Raw genomic sequence first — 21730 nt, forward strand, 5'->3', positions numbered from 1 at the left:
TACTGGTCAGCCAAACAGACCACCTGGACATTCATCGAATGATAACTTTTTCTGTTTCTGTACACCTGCTCATCGTCTTTTGGGGGTACCAAAGCCACATGGGTCCCATCAATGGCACCAATGATGTTGGGGATATGTCCAAGGGCATAGAAATCACCCTTCACTGTAGGCAAGTCACCCTCCTCTGGGAAAATGATGTAGCTCCGCATGAGTTTCATCAGGGCAGACAACACTCTGCTCAAAATCTTTGAAAACATAGGCTGAGACATTCCAGATGACATGGCCACTGTTGTCTGGAATGACCCAGTTGCCAAAAAATGGAGGACTGACAAAACCTGCACCAGAGGGGGAATCCCTGTGGGTTGGCGGATGTGGGATATCAGGCCTGGCTCCAGCTGGGCACACAGTTCATGGATAGTGGCACGGTCAAGTCTGTATCGAAGTATTATATGGCGTTCTTCCATTGTCGACAGGTCCACCAGCGGTCGGTACACGCGAGGATTCGTCCTTCTCCTCGCAAGTCCCAGCGGACGGTGCCTAGGAAGGACAACATGGAGCACAGAGTCAGGCAAACCACAGGTACGTACAGACAGCTTGCACAGTTAAAGAATGGCAATGGGTTGAAAGGCGTGTATGTGTGGCAATGCAAGGCCTAGGCCTGTGTGTCGCAGTCAAAATTAAGCCATGTAGGCCCTTGAAATGGCGGCTGCCTGACCTGTGAAGTGGGACAATGGGATGTGAGGTCAATGCGCTGGTGGGGCACACCGTGGCGGTAGGCGGTCGAAGACCGCGGCGCAAAGCCGCATTGGTTAACATTGAACCCTATGGGTTTCAGGAGCCAATGACGATGTGCGCCGGCGGTCGCGGTACGCACCGCCGCGGTACACACCGCCGCGGGCGTGACCGCCATTTCCTAGCTGATTGATCACTCGAGAACCTGATCATCCACAGGAGAGGACCTATACTTCATGTGCTGCTGTGACCTCGGTCTGGAAGTGACAATGGCTGCTGCGACTGGGGAAAGGGCCCCTGCCTTCACGTCTGAAGAGTTGGAGAAGCTCGTGGATGGGGTCCTCCCCCAGTATGCGCTACTCTACGGTCCTCCAGACCAACAAGTGAGTACACCGGGTGCACATGGAATGGGCTATGCCTGTGTGGATTGGGGTGGATGTAAGTTGGTGGAGTGGGGGGCAAATGAGGAGTGCAACGCACGACAGATGAGAGCATGTGCCATATGGCAAAGTTGGTGGGGGGGGGGCCAATCACATCTAACATGCAGGTCATTGATGATTTCCTCCTTTACACCCTGTACATGTCAAATAGGTCAGCGCCCATCAGAAGATCGAGATTTGGCGTGCCATCGCCAAGGAAGTCCGGAACTTGGGGGTCCACAACAGACGGGGCACCCACTGCCGCAAGAGGTGGGAGGACATCCGCCGCGGAACAAGGAAGACCGCAGAAACACTGCTGGGGATGGCCTCCCAACCTAGGAGGGGTGCCATTCGCACCATGACCCCCCTGATGTCCCGGATCCTGGCGGTGGCCTACCCTGAATTGGATGGGCGCTTTAAGACATCACAGCAGACACAAGGGGGTGAGTATCAGCACATTCTCCTATCTTTCTGCACAGTGGAGGCGTCTGGGTGGGGGAGGAGGGCTGTGGGTGACATTAGGCCAGGGCGCTTTCTGTAGTGTAGTCCTCTCCCTTAGGCATGGCCCTGTGCCCCCGGCCCCCACCTCTGTAGGGTGACAAGTACAGCCATTGATGGTCCAGCATCACCCATGTGCGCGTTTGACGTCTCTTGGCCTGTTGTCCTAGTCAGTAGTACTGAGTAGTGTACCCCGAATGCGCGGCTTAGTGCATGAGGCTCCTGTGTCTGTCCTCTCCGCCAACGGTGTTGACATTGCATGCACTCAACCTGGTCTTCTTTTTTCTCCCCCCACCCTTTCTCTTCATCTTCTTGTGCATGTGTGCATTAGCATCATCAGGCGGAGGAGATTTGGCATCGGAGCACGAGGGAGCTGCAGGACACAAGGCCCCGGTGGGCCCAGGAACAGACACCGAGGGCACCAGTGATCCGGAGGGCGAGGGGAGCATCACGACGGGGACCGCTGGTGAGAGCAGCGACAGCGACACGTCCTCGGATGGGAGCTCCCTAGCAGTGGCAGCAACATCCGGGCCCCCCGCCTCTACAGGTACAGCCGCCACCCAGCGCACCAGCACCGCCCTCCCAGCAGCCCCTCAGCCTACGCTCCGTGCCCGCTCGCCCAGGAAGGCGCGCGTCTCCTTCGCCCCAGGCACCTCAGCCCCTGCCCCTGTTGCCCCTGCTGCCCTCAGTGCGGAGCTCATTGACCTGGTGAGGACGCTCATTGTTGGGCAGACGACCCTTTTGAATGCCATCCAGGGTGTGCAAAGGGAGGTGCAACAGAGCAATGCGTACCTGGAGGGCATTCATTCGGGTCAGGCTGCCCATCAACGAGCGTTCACTGCTCTGGCCTCAGCACTGACGGCAGCCATTGTCCCTGTTTCCAGCCTCCCTCTTCTTACTGCCTCCAGCCTGTCTCTGTCTCCTGTTCCTCAGCCTATCCCATCCACACCATCAGACCAGCCTGCACACACCTCAACACCCAAGAGCAGCTCATCCAGACACAAGCACCACAGATCCCACAAACACTCACCCAAGCAACACCCAGATGCAGACATTCCAACAGTCACAACCACCTCTGTGTCCCCCTCCTCCTCGTCTCCCTCCTCCCTCCCTGTGACGTCTACACTCACACCTGCATGCACCCCAACATCAGCCAGTGCTTCCATCACCACCTCACCCTCCAGTACAGTCCACACTCGTGCAGTCACCACCCCCACTGCCATGTACACGTCCCCTGTGTCCTCTCCCACTGTGTCTGTCACCCCCTCTTCCAAGACACACAAACGCAGGCAGCCACCCACCCAACAGACATCCACCTCACGACAGCCTACAGCACCAGCACCTTCACCCAATGACAGCACACCTGACTCTCCTACAACCACATCCTCTTCCTCCACTCCCATCACCACTTCTCCTACCCTTTACCTTGGACCTAAAAAGCTTTTCCTGGCTAGTCTTGACCTCTTTCCCTCCGATGAGCTCCCCCCTCCATCTGCAAAGAGTCCCAAGAGCACCGCAGCCACCACCAGCCCAGCTTCGAGCGTCACTGTTGTGCATGGGATCTGGAGTCCACCCTTTGCCAGCAGTGACACATCGATCAGCAGCAAGGACACGTCCAGCCCCCCCCCCCGGCAAGAGGACCCGCAAAAACAAGGGCCGCCGTACGAGGACTGACAGGGCTGCCCCCAAGGAGCAATGTGCAGCCACTTCACCAGCCACACCATCTAGGGGAGGCAAGGGCCCGAGAGCCCCATCAAAGGAGCGGAAGGGCAGCAGGAGCGCGGAGAAGGTGGACCCCACATGTCACATCCCAGCTGGGAAGGAGGACACTAAAGAGGCCAGGAGTCCGTCCCCGAAGGGTCCAGAAACGTCACGGTCCGAGGGCGACTGAGCAGGGAGTCCAGGCCAGGTCTGGCTCCCTTGACCTGCTGGATGAGCACCGCTGAACAGGGCCCGCCGTGCAGAAGAGCACCGCTGAAGAGGGCCCGCCGTGCAGAAGAGCACCGCTGAACAGGGCCCGCGGTGCAGAAGAGCACCGCTGAACAGGGCCCCGCCGTGAAGATAGGCACCGCTAAACAGGGCCCCGCCGTGAAGATAGGCACCGCTGAAGAGGGCCCCGCCGTGCAGAAGAGCACCGCTGAACAGGGCCCCACCGTGAAGATAGGCACCGCTGAAGAGGGCCCCGCCGTGAAGATAGGCACCGCTGAAGAGGGCCCCGCCGTGAAGATAGGCACCGCTGAAGAGGGCCCCGCCATCTCAAGGACCGCTCCGCTGGGCCCTTCTTCTCAAGCACCGCTCCGCTGGGCCCTTCATCTCAAGCAACGCTCCGCTAGGCCCTTCATCTCAAGCACCACTCCGCTGGGCCCTTCTTCTCAAGCACCGCTCCGCTGGGCCCTTCATCTCAAGCACCGCTTCGCTGGGCACCGCCGTCTCAAGCACCGCTCCGCTGGGCCCTTCATCTCAAGCACCGCTCCGCTGGGCCCTTCTTCTCAAGCACCGCTCCGCTGGGCCCTTCATCTCAAGCACCGCTCCGCTGGGCACCGCCGTCTCAAGCACCGCTCCGCTGGGCCCTTCATCTCAAGCACCGCTCCGCTGGGCCCTTCTTCTCAAGCACCGCTCCGCTGGGCACCGCCGTATCAAGCACCGCTCCGCTGGGCCCTTCATCTCAAGCACCGCTCCGCTGGGCCCTTCTTCTCAAGCACCGCTCCGCTGGGCCCTTCTTCTCAAGCACCGCTCCGCTGGGCCCTTCATCTCAAGCACCACTCCGCTGGGCCCTTCATCTCAAGCACCGCTCCGCTGGGCACCGCCGTCTCAAGCACCGCTCCGCTGGGCCCTTCTTCTCAAGCACCGCTCCGCTGGGCCCTTCATCTCAAGCACCGCTCCGCTGGGCACCGCCGTCTCAAGCACCGCTCCGCTAGGCCCTTCATCTCAAGCACCGCTCCACTGGGCCCTTCTTCTCAAGCACCGCTCCGCTGGGCCCCGCCGTCTCAAGCACCGCTCCGCTGGGCCCTTCATCTCAAGCACCGCTCCGCTGGGCACCGCCGTCTCAAGCACTGTTTATGGTTCACTGTGCCCACCATGCCTCCTCCTTGACCAGTGGAGACTGTCATCCACCTGATGGACTGTGGCTTTGCACTCCCCAGGATGGTACAGTGGGCAGCCCACCCACTGTAGAGACATTGAGAGACTGTGGCTTTGCACTCCCCAGGATGGTACAGAGGGCAGCCCACCCACTGTAGAGACATTGAGAGACTGTGGCTTTGCACTCCCCAGGATGGTACAGTGGGCAGCCCACCCACTGTAGAGACATTGAGAGACTGTGGCATTGCACTCCCCAGGATGGTACAGTGGGCATGGTGGCTCCTCGTGGATCTGGCATCGTGGACTCATGTGGCTGTGGTGCCCCCCCCTTCCCTTCCCCCTGAGGTGCCTGTAGTTTTTACATCTGATGCCCCTGCAGTGTTCTCTCCAAAGGACTCAGGTCTCCTGTGTGGGCTTTGCCCTTGTTTCTCAAAACTTTGGCCCACGGACATGATGAATTCGTAGGATGTGCAGGACTTGTTACTTCAGTTATACACTGATGTGTATATCATTTGTTTTCTTGTAAATATCTTTCATGGTTGTACGATAATTTTCAGGAGCTTTTTGGTACATAAATATTTATTCCAAATTTGATTATGTCATAGCATTTTTCAGGGGTGTTTGGGTGGTGTCACTGTGACTTGTTGCTCTGCATTGGTGTGTACATAGTTGGGGGGGGGGTCGCATATGTGTGTGCCCGTAACCTTTCCTCCTCCCCCCTCCCGTGTGTCGTAGGTGCAGTACTCACCGTTGTCGTCTGCGCCAGACTTCGTACTCGTGGTAGATGAGAAGGTAGACGAGAGCAGGTAGGATGTTTAATTCGGGTTCCATGCTGTCCTCCTTCCTCCTGGAGTGCGTAGTGGTGTGCGTTTTCCCGTTCGTAGTCTGTTTCCGCCGTGTTTTTATCGGCGGTGCTCCCGCCCCGGAATAGGTGGCGGATTGGTGAGTTGTGATAGTGTGGGCGGTACATTGTCTGCCGCCTGGCTGTTGCCGGTGACCGACGCGCTGTTTGTTTGTACCGCCGTGGCGGTCGGAGTGTTAAAGTGGCTGTCTGTGTTGGCGGTTCCCGCCAGGGTCAGAATTCCATTGTTTTGACCGCCAGCCTGTTGGCGGGTTGGCCGCCGCTTTAACACCGACCGCCAGGGTTAGAATCACCCCCAATGTGTTTCATTGACTAGCAGTTACCATGTCGGCTGATAAAGAATTATTGGAACTACGACAAGGAAACAAGGACCTTATTTCTTATCTCTTACAATTCAATCGTTTGGTGGTTGAAACAGCTTGGCCCGAAGAAAAAAGACCTGCACTTTTCTATCAAGGCCTTAAGGAAGAACTAAAAGATGTGTTAGCTCAAATCGATCCTCAGCCTAAAACATGTAGAGATTTAGTAAATCTAACCTTAAAACTTGATCATCGACTTTCTGAAAGAAAAGGAGATAAGAAAAGACCAGACCGCAGTACTTGGCGTCAAGACAAATATCGTCCCTCTCCTTCCTCTACCTCCTCAGACATGGTTAGTGAACCAATGGAAATTGGAACTCTTCGTCAACCGTTAACCAAAGAGGAGAAAGAACAAAGACGTTGCAAAGGTTTGTGTTTATATTGTGGAAAAAAGGGACATTTTGTAAGAGATTGCTTAGTGAAACCAAAAAACAAAGCTGACTCTTTTGTTAACACTAAGAGTCAAGTTGCTTCTGTAGGAAATATTGAGGAAAACTAGCGAACTCAAGAGATAGAGAAGGGAATCCCTTGGGTATTCTCACAATCCCTTCTGTACATTCTTGTTCGAATCAACATAATAGACATTTTCGTATCCCAATACAGCTTTTGATTATGGATAAATGGCAAGAAGCTTTTGCACTAATAGATTTGGGAGCCACTGGAAATTTTGTAGACTCTCAAACCGCATATCGACTACAACTTGCATGTCAAAAGAAGGTAATACCTGAAAGTGTACAGGCTGTGGATGCCAGTGAACTCGCTGGAGGCCCAATCACTTCTCACACTTTCCCAATTCAAATGACATGTTACAATTCCAATGGTCATCAACATTTAGAGCAAATACAGTTTGATGTTATCAAAGCCCCACAATGTGGTTTTATTTTGGGTATGCCTTGGCTAAGATTACATAATCCACACATAGATTGGAAAAAGAACACTCTAACCTTCTCATCGTCTCACTGCTTAAAAATGTGTCTTTCCACTAAACCTTTTATTCAACAGATAGCTACCGCAGCAGAAAAGACAATAACATTACCGTCTCAATATGCCACATTTGCAGATGTGTTTAGTGAGCAAGCAGCTGGTACACTACCTCCCCATCGACCTTATGATTGTCAAATTGATTTGGTGCCAGGATCAGTGATCCCTAATTGTAGAATTTACGCTCTTTCCGAAAAAGAAAATCAGTATCTACGAGAATATCTTGACCAATGTTTAACAAACAATTTAATTAGACCCTCATGTTCTCCAGCAGCCTCTCCTCTGTTCTTCGTTGACAAAGCTAATGGTGATTTGAGGCCTTGTATTGATTATAGAGCCCTGAACAAGATCACCATAAAAAATAAATACCCTTTGCCTTTAATTCCCGTATTACTGGATCAAGTCAAGGATGCTATCATTTATACTAAACTTGATCTCCGAGGGGCTTATCATCTGGTACGCATACGAGAGGGAGACGAATGGAAAACAACTTTCAAAACCCGTTATGGCTTGTTTGAATATCAAGTAATGCCCTTCGATCTCTGTAACGCTCCTGCTGCATTTCAATATTTCCTCAATGACGTCTTAAGAGAATACTTAGATTTATTTGTCATTGTTTACATAGATGACATTCTAATTTACTCCAGTGCCAAAGAATGTCATGAAGAACACGTGAGGAAAGTACTCTTAACTTTGCGAAAACATCATCTATACTGTAAAATTAGTAAATGTGAGTTTCATACAGAAGAAGTGGAATTTTTGGGAGTCACTTTAACACCGAAGGGAATGCAAATGACCGACCGAAAGATCCAAGCTGTCATGGACTGGCTCACACCTAAATCTGTTAGAGATGTCCAATGTTTTCTGGGGTTTGCCAATTTTTATCGGCGTTTTATTGATCATTTTTCTCAAAAAGTGGCCCCCATTACAAAATTGCTTTGCAAAAATACCCCTTTTCATTGGTCATCACAAACTGAAGAAGCCTTTCAGATACTCCTAAGGGAGTATAGTTTCTATGGTATTTTTGGTATTTGTGACACCAAAATAAAGTACCTTTATTTTTGCAACACTAAGGGGGTCATTCTGACCTCGGCGGTAAAAGGCTCTTACCGCCGGTCAGAAGTCCGCCATTCTACCGCCGCGGCCGCGGTAAACCACCACGGGCATTCTGACCCACAACTGCCAAACCGCCAAAAACCCGACATCCACGGAAGGCCGCCTCATCAGCGGTCAGCGATAAACTGGAGATGGCCAAACCTCCACCGTCACGCCAACACAAACACGCCCATGCCATTACGACCCACGAATCCACGCGGCGGTCTTTCAACCGCGGTATTCCATTGGCGGTACACACCGCTGCGGTCAAAATACACACACCTTTACAAAACACAGCCACATTGGACAATTCGAAATACACACACCTGATACACATACATACACCACTCCCACACATCCAATCAACTATAAAACACACACCCACATCACCCACAAACCCCCACTACTAGAATTTCGGAGAGAAGGCGAGAGAGAGAGAGAGAGAGATAGCACAGCTATCGAAAAACCCAACACACACAGGAACACAACATCATCACCCACACTACATCCACGCACAAAACACCACACACCATCACACACACCACACTCATCACCACAAACACCACCCCACACCACCCCATGGCACCCCAAAGACACCCCAGGTTCTCGGACCAAGAACTTAGGGTCATGGTGGAGGAAATAATAAGGGTAGAGCCCCAGCTATTCGGCACACAGGTACAGCACACCACAATAGCTAGGAAGGCGGAGCTATGGCAAAGGATCGTCGACAGGGTCAACGCTGTGGGACAGCATCCCAGAAACCGGGAAGACATCCGAAAGCGCTGGAACGACCTACGGGGGAAGGTGCGGTCGATGGTGTCAAGACACAACATCGCTGTGGAGAAGACTGGCGGCGGACCCCCACCCACTCCACCCGAATTCACAGCATGGGAGCAAGAGGTCTTGAACATCCTGCATCCTGAGGGCCTCGCTGGAGTAGGCGGAGGAATGGACTCTGGTAAGTCTAATCTCAACTACCTTACCCCCCCCAACCACCAGCATGCCAACCCACACCCCCACCCTCACCCCCAACCCCCCAGCACACATCCTCCCTGCCAATGTCTCACCAGCACAACCCACCCAACACAACCCCAATCCCTGAATGCCACCACAAACATGGACACCCATCACCTAAGCATGACCACTGCACATACCCATCCCCCCTCACAAACCACCCTCACAACTCCTCCCACAAGGGAATGCCAGCACTGGGGGACAAGGGCACCCACAAATCGCACGCCATGGCACACACAGAAGCAATAACCATACTCTTTTACCCCTGCAGGGCCCGAACGCCAACACACCGGCCAGGAGGGTCCAGATTTGTCCATCCCGCCCCCAGAACAGGCCCCCAGTGATGACAGCAGCTCTGTCGACCTAGAACCTGATGACCAGCCCGGACCATCGGGGACCTCTGGACAGTCGGTTCCCCACACACAGACACAGGCCACAGGAGACCCAACCCCCTCTGGGAATACCAGCACAGCTCCCACCCAGCGGGCCCATGCCTCTGTCTCTAGGACGCGTCAATCAGCGGTATGTCCGCCACTACAGGGCACCCAGGCTGACCCACCACCCCAACAACAACAGGGACCTGGGGCCAGTGGTAGTGGGCACACCGTCCAGGGGACAGAGGCCCGGGGAAACAGGGCAACTGGGAGGGCTGCTGTGCGAGAGGGGGTTGACCGGCCCAGGGAACCCACTCTCCAAGAGGCCCTCACCACCATCATGGGAGCATACCACCACTCCCAGGAGACGATGGCGACGGTACTGGCCAGGTTCCAGGAGATCCAGGCACAGCAGGAGGAACGGTACATGGGGTTCAGAGACGAACTCAGGAACATCGGTACCGCAATGGGGACCATCGTCCTGGCCCTCAACCAGATAGTCACCACATTGCGGGACCATGTGGCACCCCAAAGGGCCCCTGTCACCAGCCCGGACGACAAACAGCCTACCACCTCCGCCGGCGCTAGTGGACAGGAGGCCCCCGCACCACGACAGGCCACCAGAACCCCACCTCCTGCTGAAGATCAACCACCCCGCAAGCGGAACCTGAGATCACACAAGAAGACAGAGTAGGATGCCAAGACCCCCGCCAGCATAAGATACCCCCTGATGTCATCCCACTGTCCCACATTGTCACCCTGTCCAACCTTGAACTGCCCCTGCTCCATCCTTCCACAGGCATATGGGCAATGCACCTGTGCTACTGAGAACTGGACTCTGCCATGGACATTACTCCACCCCCACCCATCACCGTTTTACTATCATGGACCTATACGCAGCACTTTAAATAAATCACCAATTGCACTTCAAATGTCAGGAGTCTGCTTGTATTCTTTACAAATGTATTACACATAACGGTGCAATAATGTTCATTTACATTGTGATGACAACATACCAGTGTCAATAAGCATTAGTCCATGGGCAAACAAAGCAGAAGTCACGCTGTGGGTCATACAGCTCTGAAAAGGGAAGGGAAAGTCAAAAATCAGTGAAAAGGAACTGGGGCGAAACACAGAAAGTAGAGATGCAGGAGGCCAGAAGTAAATGTAAAATGGCGTGGGTGATTCTTACCTGTGTGCTACTGAAAATACTGTTGTATAACTGTGTCCCTGTTGTCCGTGTCGTCCCGTCGTCTTCCTCCTCTTCACTCTCCACAGGCTCCACAGCTGCTACAACACCACCATCTGGACCATCCTCCTGCAGGAAAGACACCTGGCGTCGCAAAGCCAGGTTGTGAAGCATACAGCAGGCCACGATGATCTGGCACACCTTCTTTGGTGAGTACATTAGGGATCCACCAGTCATATGGAGGCACCTAAACCTGGCCTTCAGGACCCCGAAGGTCCGTTCTATAATCCTCCTAGTTCGCCCATGTGCCTCATTGTACCGTTCCTCTGCCCTGGTCCGGGGATTCCTCACTGGGGTCAATAGCCAAGGCAGGTTGGGGTCACCTATTAGCCACACACGGTGTCTCTGTAGCTGTTCCATCACATAAGGGATGCTGCTATTTCGCATGACATACGCGTCATGCACTGACCCCGGGAACTTGGCATTTAGATGGGAGATGTACTGGTCAGCCAAACAGACCACCTGGACATTCATCGAATGGTAATTTTTTCTATTTCTGTACACCTGCTCATTGTCTTTTGGGGGTACTAAAGCCACATGGGTCCCATCAATGGCACCAATGATGTTGGGGATATGTCCAAGGGCATAGAAATCACCCTTCACAGTGGCCAAATAACCCTCCTCAGGGAAAACAATGTATCTCCGCATGTATTTCATCAGGGCAGACAACACTCTGGACAAAACCTTAGAAAACATAGGCTGAGACATCCCTGATGACATGGCCACTGTGTTCTGAAAAGACCCACTTGCCAAAAAATGGAGTACTGACAGAACCTGCACCAGAGGGGGAATCCCTGTGGGTTGGCGGATGGGGGACATCAGGTCAGGCTCCAGCTGGGCACACAGTTCATGTATAGTGGCTCGGTCAAGTCGGTATCGAAGTATAATATGTCGTTCTTCCATTGTCGACAGGTCCACCAGCGGTCGGTACACGGGAGGATTCATCCTTCTCCTCGCAAGTCCCAGCGGACGGTGCCTAGGAAGGACAACATGGAGCACAGAGTCAAGCAACCCACAGGTTCGTTCACACAGCTTGCACAGTACACGAATCGCTATGCATTGAAAGGCTTGTATGAGTGGCAATGCAAGGCCTAGGCCTGTGTGACGCAGTAGAAATTAAGATATGGGGGCCCTTGAAATGGCGGCTGCCTGACCTGTGAAGTGTGACAGTGGGATGTGAGGTCACTGCGCTGGCGTGGCAGACCGTGGCAGTAGGAGGTCGAAGACCGTGGCGCAAAGCAGCATTGGTTAACATTGAACCCTATGGGTCTCAGGAGCCAATGACGATGTGCGCCGGCGGTCGCGGTACGCACCGCCGCGGTACGCACCGCCGCGGGCGTGACCACCATTTTCTATCTGATTAATCACTCGAGACCTGATCATCCACAGGAGAGGACCTATACTGCAAGTGCTGCTGTGACCTCGGTCTGGAAGAGACAATGGCTGCTGCGACTGGGGAAAGGGCCCCTGCCTTCACTTCAGAAGAGTTGGAGAAACTTGTGGATGGGGTCCTGCCCCAGTATGCGCTACTCTACGGTCCTCCAGACCAACAGGTAAGTACACTGGGTGCACGTTGAATGGGCTATGCCTGGGTTGTGTATGGTGGATGTAAGATGGTGGGGTGGGGAGCGAATGAGGAGTGCAAGGCACGACAGATGAGAGCATGTGCCACATGGCAGGGTTGGGGAGGGGGGGGCAATCACATCTAACATGCAGAAAATGTTGAAATTTTCTTTCCCACCCTGTACATGTCAAATAGGTCAGCGCCCATCAGAAAGTCTACATTTGGCGTGCCATCGCCAAGGAAGTCCGGGACCTGGGGGTCCACAACAGACGGGGCACCCACTGCCGAAAGAGGTGGGAGGACATCCGCCGCGGGACCAGGAAGACCGCCGAGTCAGTGCTGGGGATGGCCTCCCAACGTAGGAGGGGTGCCAGTCATACCTTGACCCCCCTGATGTCCCAGATCCTGGCGGTGGCCTACCCCGATTTGGATGGGCACGTGAGGACATCACAGCAGACACAAGGGGGTGAGTACCAGCACATTCTGCTATCTTTACACGCAGTGGAGGCGTCTGGGTGGGGGAGGAGGGCTGTGGGTGACATTAGGCCAGAGCGCTTTCTGTAGTGTAGTCCCCTCCTTTAGGCATGGCCCTGTGCCCCCGCCCCCCACCTCTGTAGGGTGCCAAGTACAGCAATCCATGGTCCAGCATCACCCATGTGCGCATTTGTTGTCCATAGACCTGTTGGCCTAGTCACAAGTACTGAGTAGTGTACCCCGATTGCGCGGCGTAGTGCATGAGGCTCCTGTGTCTGTCCTCTCCGCCAACGGTGTTGTCAATGCATGCACTCAACCTGTTTTTATTTCTCCCCCCACCCTTTTTCTTTATCTTCTTGTGCATGTGTGCATTAGCATCATCAGGCGGAGGAGAATTGGCATTGGAGCACGAGGGAGCTGCAAGTCACAAGGCCCCGGTGGGCCATGGTACAGACACCGAGGTCACCAGTGATACGGAGGGCGAGGGGAGCACCACAACAGGGACCTGTGGTGACACCAGCGACACCGACACGTCCTCGGAAGGGAGCTCCCTAGCGGTGGCGGCAACATCCGGGCCCCCCGCCTCTACAGGTACAGCCACCACCCAGCGCACCAGCTCCGCCCTCCCAGCAGCCCCTCAGCCTTCGCTCTGTGCCCGCTCGCCCAAGAAGGCGGGCATCTCCTTCGCCCCAGGCACCTCAGGCCCTGCCCCTGTTACCCCTGCTGCCCTCAGTGAGGAGGTCATTGACCTCCTACAGACCATCATTGTTGGGCAGTCTACCCTTTTGAATACCATCCAGGGGGTAGAGAGGGAGGTGCATCGGAGCAATGCATACCTGGAGGGCATTCATTCGGGTCAGGCTGCCCATCAACGATCGTTCAATGCTCTGGCCTCAGCACTGACGGCAGCCATTGTCCCTGTTTCCAGCCTGCCTCTTCTGACTGCCTCCACCCTGTCTCTGTCTCCTGTTCCTCAGCCTATCCCATCCACACCATCAGACCAGCCTGCACACACCTCAACACCCAAGGGCAGCTCATCCAGACATAAGCACCACAGATCACACAAGCATTCACCCAAGCAACACCCAGATGCAGACATGCCAACAGTCACTACCACCCCTGTGTCCCCCTCCTCCTCGTCTCCCTCCTCCCTCCCTGTGACGTCTCCACTCACACCTGCATGCACACCACCATCAGCCAGTACTTCCATCACCAGCACACCCTCCAGTACAGTCTGCACACGTGCAGTCACCACCCCCACTGCCATTTACACGTCCCCTGTGTCCTCTCCCACTGTGTCTGTCACCCCCTCTTCCAAGACACACAAACGCAGGCAGCCACCCACCCAACAGCCATCCACCTCACGCCAGCCTCCGTCACAAGCACCTGCACCCAAAGACAGCACACCTGACTCTCCTACAACCACATCCTCTTCCTCCACTCCCATACCCACTACACCTACCCTTTACATTGGTCCTAAAAAACTTTACCTCTAAAAAATTAACCTCTTTTCCCCACCTGACCCACCCCCTCCATCTGCTAAGAGTCCCAAGAGCACCTCAGCCACCACCAGCCCTGCTTCAAGTGTCAGCATTGTGCACGGGTTTTGGAGTCCACCCTTTCCCAGCACTGATACATCAGTCAGCAGCAAGGGGACAGCCAGCCCCCCCCCTGGAAAGAGGACCCGTAAAATCAAGGGCCGCCGCGAGAAGACTGACACGGCTGCCCCCAAGGAGCAAAGTCCTGGGCCGTCACCTGCCACAACATCCAGGGGAGGCAAGGGCCAGAGAGCCTCATCGAAGGAGGGCAAGGGCAGCAGGATGGAGAAGACAGCCAGCAGGGGCGCGGACCAGGAGGGACCCACAAGCCCCATCCCGGGTGTGAGGGAGGACACCCACGGGCCCAGGACTCCGTCACAAAAGGGTCCAGCAACTGCACAGTCGGAGGGCGACTAAGCAGGGAGTCCTGGCCAGGTCTGGCTCCCTTGATTGACTGGACAAGGACCGCTGAAGAGGGCCCCGCCATGCAGCAAGGCACCGCTGAAGAGGGCCCCGCCGGGCAGAAAGGCACCGCTGAAGAGGGCCCCGCCGGGCAGCAAGGCACCGCTGAAGAGGGCCCCGCCGGGCAGAAAGGCACCGCTGAAGAGGGCCCCGCCGGGCAGCAAGGCACCGCTGAAGAGGGCCCCGCCGGGCAGAAAGGCACCGCTGAAGAGGGCCCCGCCGTGCAGCAAGGCACCGCTAAAGAGGGCCCCGCTGGGCAGCAAGGCACCGCTGAAGAGGGCCGCGCCGGGCAGAAAGGCACCGCTGAAGAGGGCCCCGCCGGGCAGCAAGGCACCGCTGAAGAGGGCCCCGCCAGGCAGAAAGGCACCGCTGAAGAGGGCCCCGCTGTGCAGCAAGGCAACGCTGAAGAGGGCCCCGCCGGGCAGAAAGGCACCGCTGAAGAGGGCCCCGCCGGGCAGCAAGGCACCGCTGAAGAGGGCCCCGCCGGGCAGAAAGACACCGCTCCGCTGGGCCCTTCCTGTCAAGCACCGCACCGCTCCGCTGGGCCCCGCCGTCTCAAGCACCGCTCTGCTGTGCCTCGCCGTCTCAAGCTCCGCTCCGCTGGGCCCTACCTGTCAAGCACCGCTCCGCTGGGCCCTTCCTGTCAAGCACCGCTCCGCTGGGCCCCGCCGTCTCAAGCACCGCTCCGCTGGGCCTCGCCATCTCAAGCACCGCTCCGCTGGGCCCTTCCTGTCAAGCACCGCTCCGCTGGGCCCTTCCTGTCAAGCACCGCTCCGCTGGGCCTCGCAGTCTCAAGCACCGCTCCGCTGGGCCCTTCCTGTCAAGCACCGCTCCGCTGGGCCCCGCCGTCTCAAGCACCGCTCCGCTGGGCCTCGATGTCTCAGGCACCGCTCCGCTGGGCCCTTCCTGTCAAGCACCGCTCCGCTGGGCCCCGCCGTCTGAAGCACCGCTCCGCTGGGCCTTGCCGTCTCAAGCACCGCTCCGCTGGGCCCTTCCTGTCAAGCACCGCTCCGCTGGGCCCTTCCTGTCAAGCACCGCTCCGCTGGGCCTCGCAGTCTCAAGCACCGCTCCGCTGGGCCCTTCCTGTCAAGCACCGCTCCGCTGGGCCCCGCCGTCTCAAGCACTGCTCCGCTGGGCCTCGCCGTCTCAAGCACCGCTCCGCTGGGCCCTTTCTGTCAAGCACCGCTCCGCTGGGCCCTTCCTGTCAAGCACCGCTCCGCTGGGCCCCCCGTCTCAAGCACCACTCCGCTGGGCCTCGCTGTCTCAAGCACCGCTCCGCTGGGCCCTTCCTGTCAAGCACCGCTCCGCTGGGCCCTTCCTGTCAAGCACCGCTCCGCTGGGCCTCGCAGTCTCAAGCACCGCTCCGCTGGGCCCCGCCGTCTCAAGCACCCCTCCGCTGGGCCCTTCCTGTCAAGCACCGCTGGCCCATTGACAGTGCTGGTTCTGTGTCGAGCTAGTGTTCACGCTGCACTCGGGGCACCCTGCCTCCTCCATTACCTGTGGAGTCTGTAATCCACCTGATGGCCTGTGTCTCTGCACTCCCCAGGATGGCAGAGTGGGCAGACCACCCACTGTAGAGACTTGTGAGACTGTGGCTTTGCACTCCCCAGGATGGCAGAGTGGGCAGACCACCCACTGTGGAGACTTGTGAGACTGTGGCTTTGCACTCCCCAGGATGGCAGAGTGGGCAGACCACCCACTGTAGAGACTTGTGAGACTGTGGCTTTGCACTCCCCAGGATGGCACAGTGGGCAGACCACCCACTGTAGAGACCTATGAGACTGTGGCATTGCACTCCCCAGGATGGCACAGTGGGCATGGTGGACCCTTCGTGGATCTGGCGTCGTGGACTCATGTGGCTGAGGTGCCCCCCCTTCCCATCCCCCTGAGGTGCCTGTAGTTTTGTCATCTGATGCCCCAGCAGTGTTCTCTCCAACGGACTCAGGTCTCCTGTGTGGGCTTTGCCCATGTGTTGATACACTTTGGCCCACGGACAGTGGAAATTTAAGTGACTGTGCAGGACTTATTGCCTATGTTTATCGGTTTCGCAAGGTTCTTACTTGATTTTTTTGAATTCATATTGCTATTTTACCATGACTTCAATGACCCTCTTTTATACATAAATTTTGATTCTCACTTTAATTATGTCTTTGGATTATTCCGGGGGGTTTGGGTGGTGTCACTGTGACTTGGTGCTCTGCATTGGTGTGTAGATAGTTGGGGGGGGGAGGGGGTCGCATATGTGTGTGCACGTAAGCTTTCCTCCTCCCCCCTCCCCTGTGTCGTAGGTGCAGTACTCACCGTTGTCGTCTGCGCCGGCGTTCGTACACGTGGAAGATGAGCAGGTAGACAATAGCTGGTAGGATGTTTAATTTGGGCTCCATGCTGTTCTCCGTCCTCGTGGAGTGTGTATAGGTGAGCGTTTTCCCGTTCGTAGTCTGTTTCCACTGTGTTTTTATCGGCGGGGCTCCCGCCCCGGAAAAGGTGGCGGATTGGTGAGTTGTGATAGTGTGGGCGGTACATTGTCTGCCGCCTGGCTGTTGGCGGTGACCGCCGCGTTGTTTGTTTGTGCCGCTGTGGCGGTCGGAGTGTTAAAGCGGCGGCCTGTGTTGGCGGATCCCGCCAGGGTCAGAATTCCATTTTTTGGACCGCCAGCCTGTTGGCGGGTTGGCCGCCACTTTAACACTGACCGCAAGGGTCAGAATGACCTCCTAAGTGTTTTCTTTCATGTGTGTAAGTACTAAGTGTGACTACAGTGGAATTGCATGAGCTTTGCAAGTCTCCTAGATAAGCCTTGGCTGCTCATCCACAGCTACCTCTAGAGAGACTAGCTTCTAGACACCGACTACACTACACTAATAATGGATATCTGGTATGGGGTGTAAGTACCATAGGTACCCACCACACACCAGGCCAGCCTCCTACAGGATGACTCAGCCCCGAAAACAATTTGTTATTAATTGAATTTTGATTAATTCTGATGTCACCATCATATACTTTGAAATCTGATTTTAATGTGCGTATGTTAGCTCTGTTAGTTTGTGTTATTCTTTTGAAGTGCTTAATAGTACTGATGTTAGGTAGGCTTAATTTCTTTAGACGTTTTGTTCAGTCTATGGTTTTTCATGTATGTTCATAACTAACTTTTGCACACCATTTACGTTACATTAGCTTTGTGGTTGTAATAAAGCTTTGAAACCTTATTCAGTTTGGAGTTTGATTTGTGGTTAAATTGGTCATGGTGTTTAAATTTGCTTATCTTTCTCATGTTATTAATCCTTGTTAAATAAATTTAATTACCACACTCCTCAGTGAGTGCAAAGAACCAGTGGATCTCTAGTGTGGTGGGATAGATTATGGTGTTGCACCAGAATGCTTCTGGTTTCTGAACCCGAGGTGGGAAGAAGATCTCCGCGAGTGCTTCAGCCGTGGCACCTGATTCAAAACCTTGCGGGTTCAGGAATGACTCTGTTCCCTAATTTTGACTTCTTGTTTGGTGCAGGGTCTCAAACAGAATCCCTGACTATACTCAGAGCCCTAACTCTACTCGGGCCTTCTTGTGATGTCTCCACCAGTTTCACAGCACCTGGAGATCACTAGTGCTTGAGCATGCAGAATATTTTTTCTTCTGTTTTCCCAAACTTGCCAGTGATGTTATCGAGCTGTATCGTATAAACTAGCTTATGTTTAATTACGTGCCTCACAAAAAACTGAGTCAGTGCTTATCTTTTTTTCTTTTCTTTCAGATCTCATGGAATGTGACCAAGCAGTCCAATTTTCAGACTACCGACTCCGGATATTCCTAAAGTAAGTACGGGACACTGGATGGATGCTTCTTCTGGCTTCTACACTATCTCCTAACGTTTCCTTTTACACATTGTATCCCCTCCTGGTACCTTGCTCTACAACGCCTTGAGTATAGGAAACTTGGTCACTGGCTTTGGAAACTGCTACGTTTATTTTTCTCCATGGTGCTAATCTCTTGTCTGGTTAAGGTAACCTAAAGAGCAGCTTTGGTTTTCAGAGTGTTCTGCGGAAGAGGGCTTTTACCAATCATGACATTGAACAGTGTTAGCAGAGGTGCAAAGGCTTGAGGGGCATCTTTAGGATGGAGAAACCTGGAGCACCCCGGAACTACAGGGTAGCAGGGGCTATACTACTCCTATGCTGAAATGTAACCTTTATCTGCAAAGTTACATAAAATCGAGAAACATGGCCCCTTTCAAAGGCTGGGTTTCCAAATTTAGCCAAGAAGACGTTTGGCCCACCTAGGCCCCTGTCATTCACAATTTCCTGCCAGAGAATGTCCTGTCCATGAACAGCAGAACACTTTGTGATAGGAGATCATTGCATGCTGAAGATGGACTAATGGTCTAATAAACAAACATGTTTCTCATGGTTTTATTAGCTGTGTTACATTTTCTGTAATTGACACTCCTCACGTCCACTCATTGTGTACATATAAAGTTTCAGCCAGAGGGGAAATTTGCAAAGTGGGTAGTGTGCAGGGCCATTTACTCTGTTATTATCAAACCTAAATTGAATGAAGATGGACATTCACCCAAGGTAAATTGTTCTCGGCGGAGTGAAAGTGTCAAGTAGAGGACCTCTTCAAGTGTCAGCAGTTCACCCACTGCCTCGTGCAGCCCTGATTGTAAAGGCCACTTTGAGAAGCTAACTATGTTTCCAAATAGTTGCGAGTCAGCCAACTCCACATCTTCACACCTCCTCTTGTTGTGATACCCTACTCAGCCACAGATCAATGTAGTGCTCTCCCATCATAGTATGACCTACCCCAAAGTGGGCCTTGAACACCTTGTGATAACATAGCCACTTAAACTCCTGTGGATTCAATATTTAATATCGCAATACTTTAGCATAAAAGTGACGCACTAGGACGTTTTTCGCAATAAACAGACTCACAATAAATTATCTTTTTCCACCACGATAGAAGACATACGGTACTAGTAGCAGAATAGTCAGAATGGAAATCATGAATTGCAGTAGAGGAAGTGACATCATGCTTTCTCTTGCTGTGCTCGGAGGATCTAAAATGACATCCTAGTCCAGATTCACAAGGTTAACCCCATATCCACTTCCGGAATTGCTTCAAACCCATTGCTTTAGGCAACACTTTATCTTAGTTTAATTACTCACTTGCTTGATTACGCCTCAAGTGTTTCATTCTCATCCATTTACCACTCCTTGCTCAATCCTGCTGGAACCAATCGGAAATAAATTATTCAATCCCCTGAATAAGGCATCTGGAATGGGGAAGAATGATAGGAATGGAGGATCCATTTACCATGCTGTGAATGAAACTCAAGCAAGCATGAACTATATGTTATATTTTATATTTGAACTGTTTCAACGAGTGATTAGTCAGGAGATTAATTTATTTGCAAATGGAGTGTGACACTTTTTTCTACCTAAAAAATATTTGTGTATGTGTTTAATATTCATGTCAGACAATATTTCTGTGCAGGATATGCTGCCATACAACCGCACTTTAATTCACTAGAGATTTGCTCTGCAGGCTTTGATTACTCCACTCCCCTTCCATGAAAATTAATGCGCGAATAATCAGAACTAAATCATGTAACCACTCGACTTCTTTTCCTCTGTCCAACATCTTTCCATGCCACTTCCCTAATTCGATATTATATTTTTCTCTTGGCCCAGTTTTAATTTCTTTAATGCTTTGATTTCACCTTTCACTCTTACCTTTCCTCCCTGGCACTGCTAATTTTGCGAACTATAAGATTGCTAAATTATCTAGTATTGGATTGCCATCTGATGTTTTTAGTAAGATTTTTTTTATCTCTATTAACAGGGATCACAATGCAGGTGACAGGAGAAATGAACTCCTCAGTAGCAGAATTTTTCATTATAGGGTTTTCAAATCTCCAAGGTCTTCAAGGTTTAGTGTTTTTGCTCTTGCTAGTGATCTATGTGTCTACTGTGGCGGCCAATCTGGCGATCATTCTCGCATCTAATTGCAGCCATCAACTTCAAACACCTATGTACTTCTTTCTTGGCAACCTTTCCTTCTTAGACATATGTTATATCTCTGTCACTGTCCCCAAAATGATGGTTGGTATCATAGGGGAAAAGACAATAACCTTTTTTGGCTGTGTCTTCCAGCTATACTTCTTTGTGTCCCTGGAGGGGACCGAAGCTATCCTTCTTGCTGCAATGGCATATGACAGGTATATGGCAATTTGCAACCCTTTGAGGTACACTACCTTCATGACCCAGCGGGTATGCCTCCAACTGGGTGCTATATCATGGACGGGAGGCTCTTTAAATGCTATGATACACACTGCTTTGACTTTCCACCTTACCTTCTGCAGGTCCAACAGGGTCAACCACTTCTTCTGCGATATTCCTCCACTTCTTAATTTGTCTTGCACCAGCACCTGGGTCAATGAAATTGTGCTCTTCGTCGTTGGAGGTGTGTTTGTGGGCCTCAGCCCCTTAATTTTTATTCTCGTTTCCTACATGTATATCATGACTGCCATCTTAAAAATGCACTCTCGTGGTGGTAGGCACAAGGTCTTTTCCACCTGTGCTTCACATTTGACAGTGGTTATTTTATTTTATGGGGCAAGCTTATTCACCTATGTGCGTCCATCTTCCAGCTATTCCTTGGATCAGGACAGGATGGTCTCAGTTCTGTACAGCCTATTGACTCCATTGCTGAATCCTATCATCTATAGTTTGCGGAACAAAGACATTAAGTGTGCACTGAGGAAAGTATTTGGAAAGAGACGAACATAAGATTGTGAAAGGCACTGTTGGGTCAAAGTTGTGCATCACTAAGAATGAGAAAAGCTTAAACCTGAAAATGTTGAATACGTTGAAAGAAATTATGGAAACAGCAAAAACTTGTTTTCTGTGCTTTTCAAAGTTTCACTATAGCATTTAGACAGGTATAAGTAAAATGGTAATAGGAAATCCTTAGATTCTAAAGATGTCAGTCTTGATACATTACGGTATTAAGATGGTACATTACATCTACCCTTAAA

The 21730-nt window shown here is 52.9% G+C and overlaps 1 protein-coding gene across 1 annotated transcript; it reads left to right on the top strand.

Moving 5' to 3' along the window:
* The first annotated feature begins 5916 nt into the window (after positions 1–5916).
* On the top strand, positions 5917–21482 carry LOC138301660 (olfactory receptor 5V1-like). The gene is made up of 2 exons (XM_069242174.1): positions 5917–6319; positions 20536–21482. Exons 1-2 carry the CDS (start codon positions 5917–5919, stop codon positions 21480–21482), a joined length of 1350 nt encoding a protein of 449 aa, XP_069098275.1.
* Positions 21483–21730: the final 248 nt, after the last annotated feature.

This window comes from Pleurodeles waltl, chromosome 6, assembly GCF_031143425.1.
Source record: "Pleurodeles waltl isolate 20211129_DDA chromosome 6, aPleWal1.hap1.20221129, whole genome shotgun sequence".
Classification (NCBI taxonomy): domain Eukaryota; kingdom Metazoa; phylum Chordata; class Amphibia; order Caudata; family Salamandridae; genus Pleurodeles; species Pleurodeles waltl.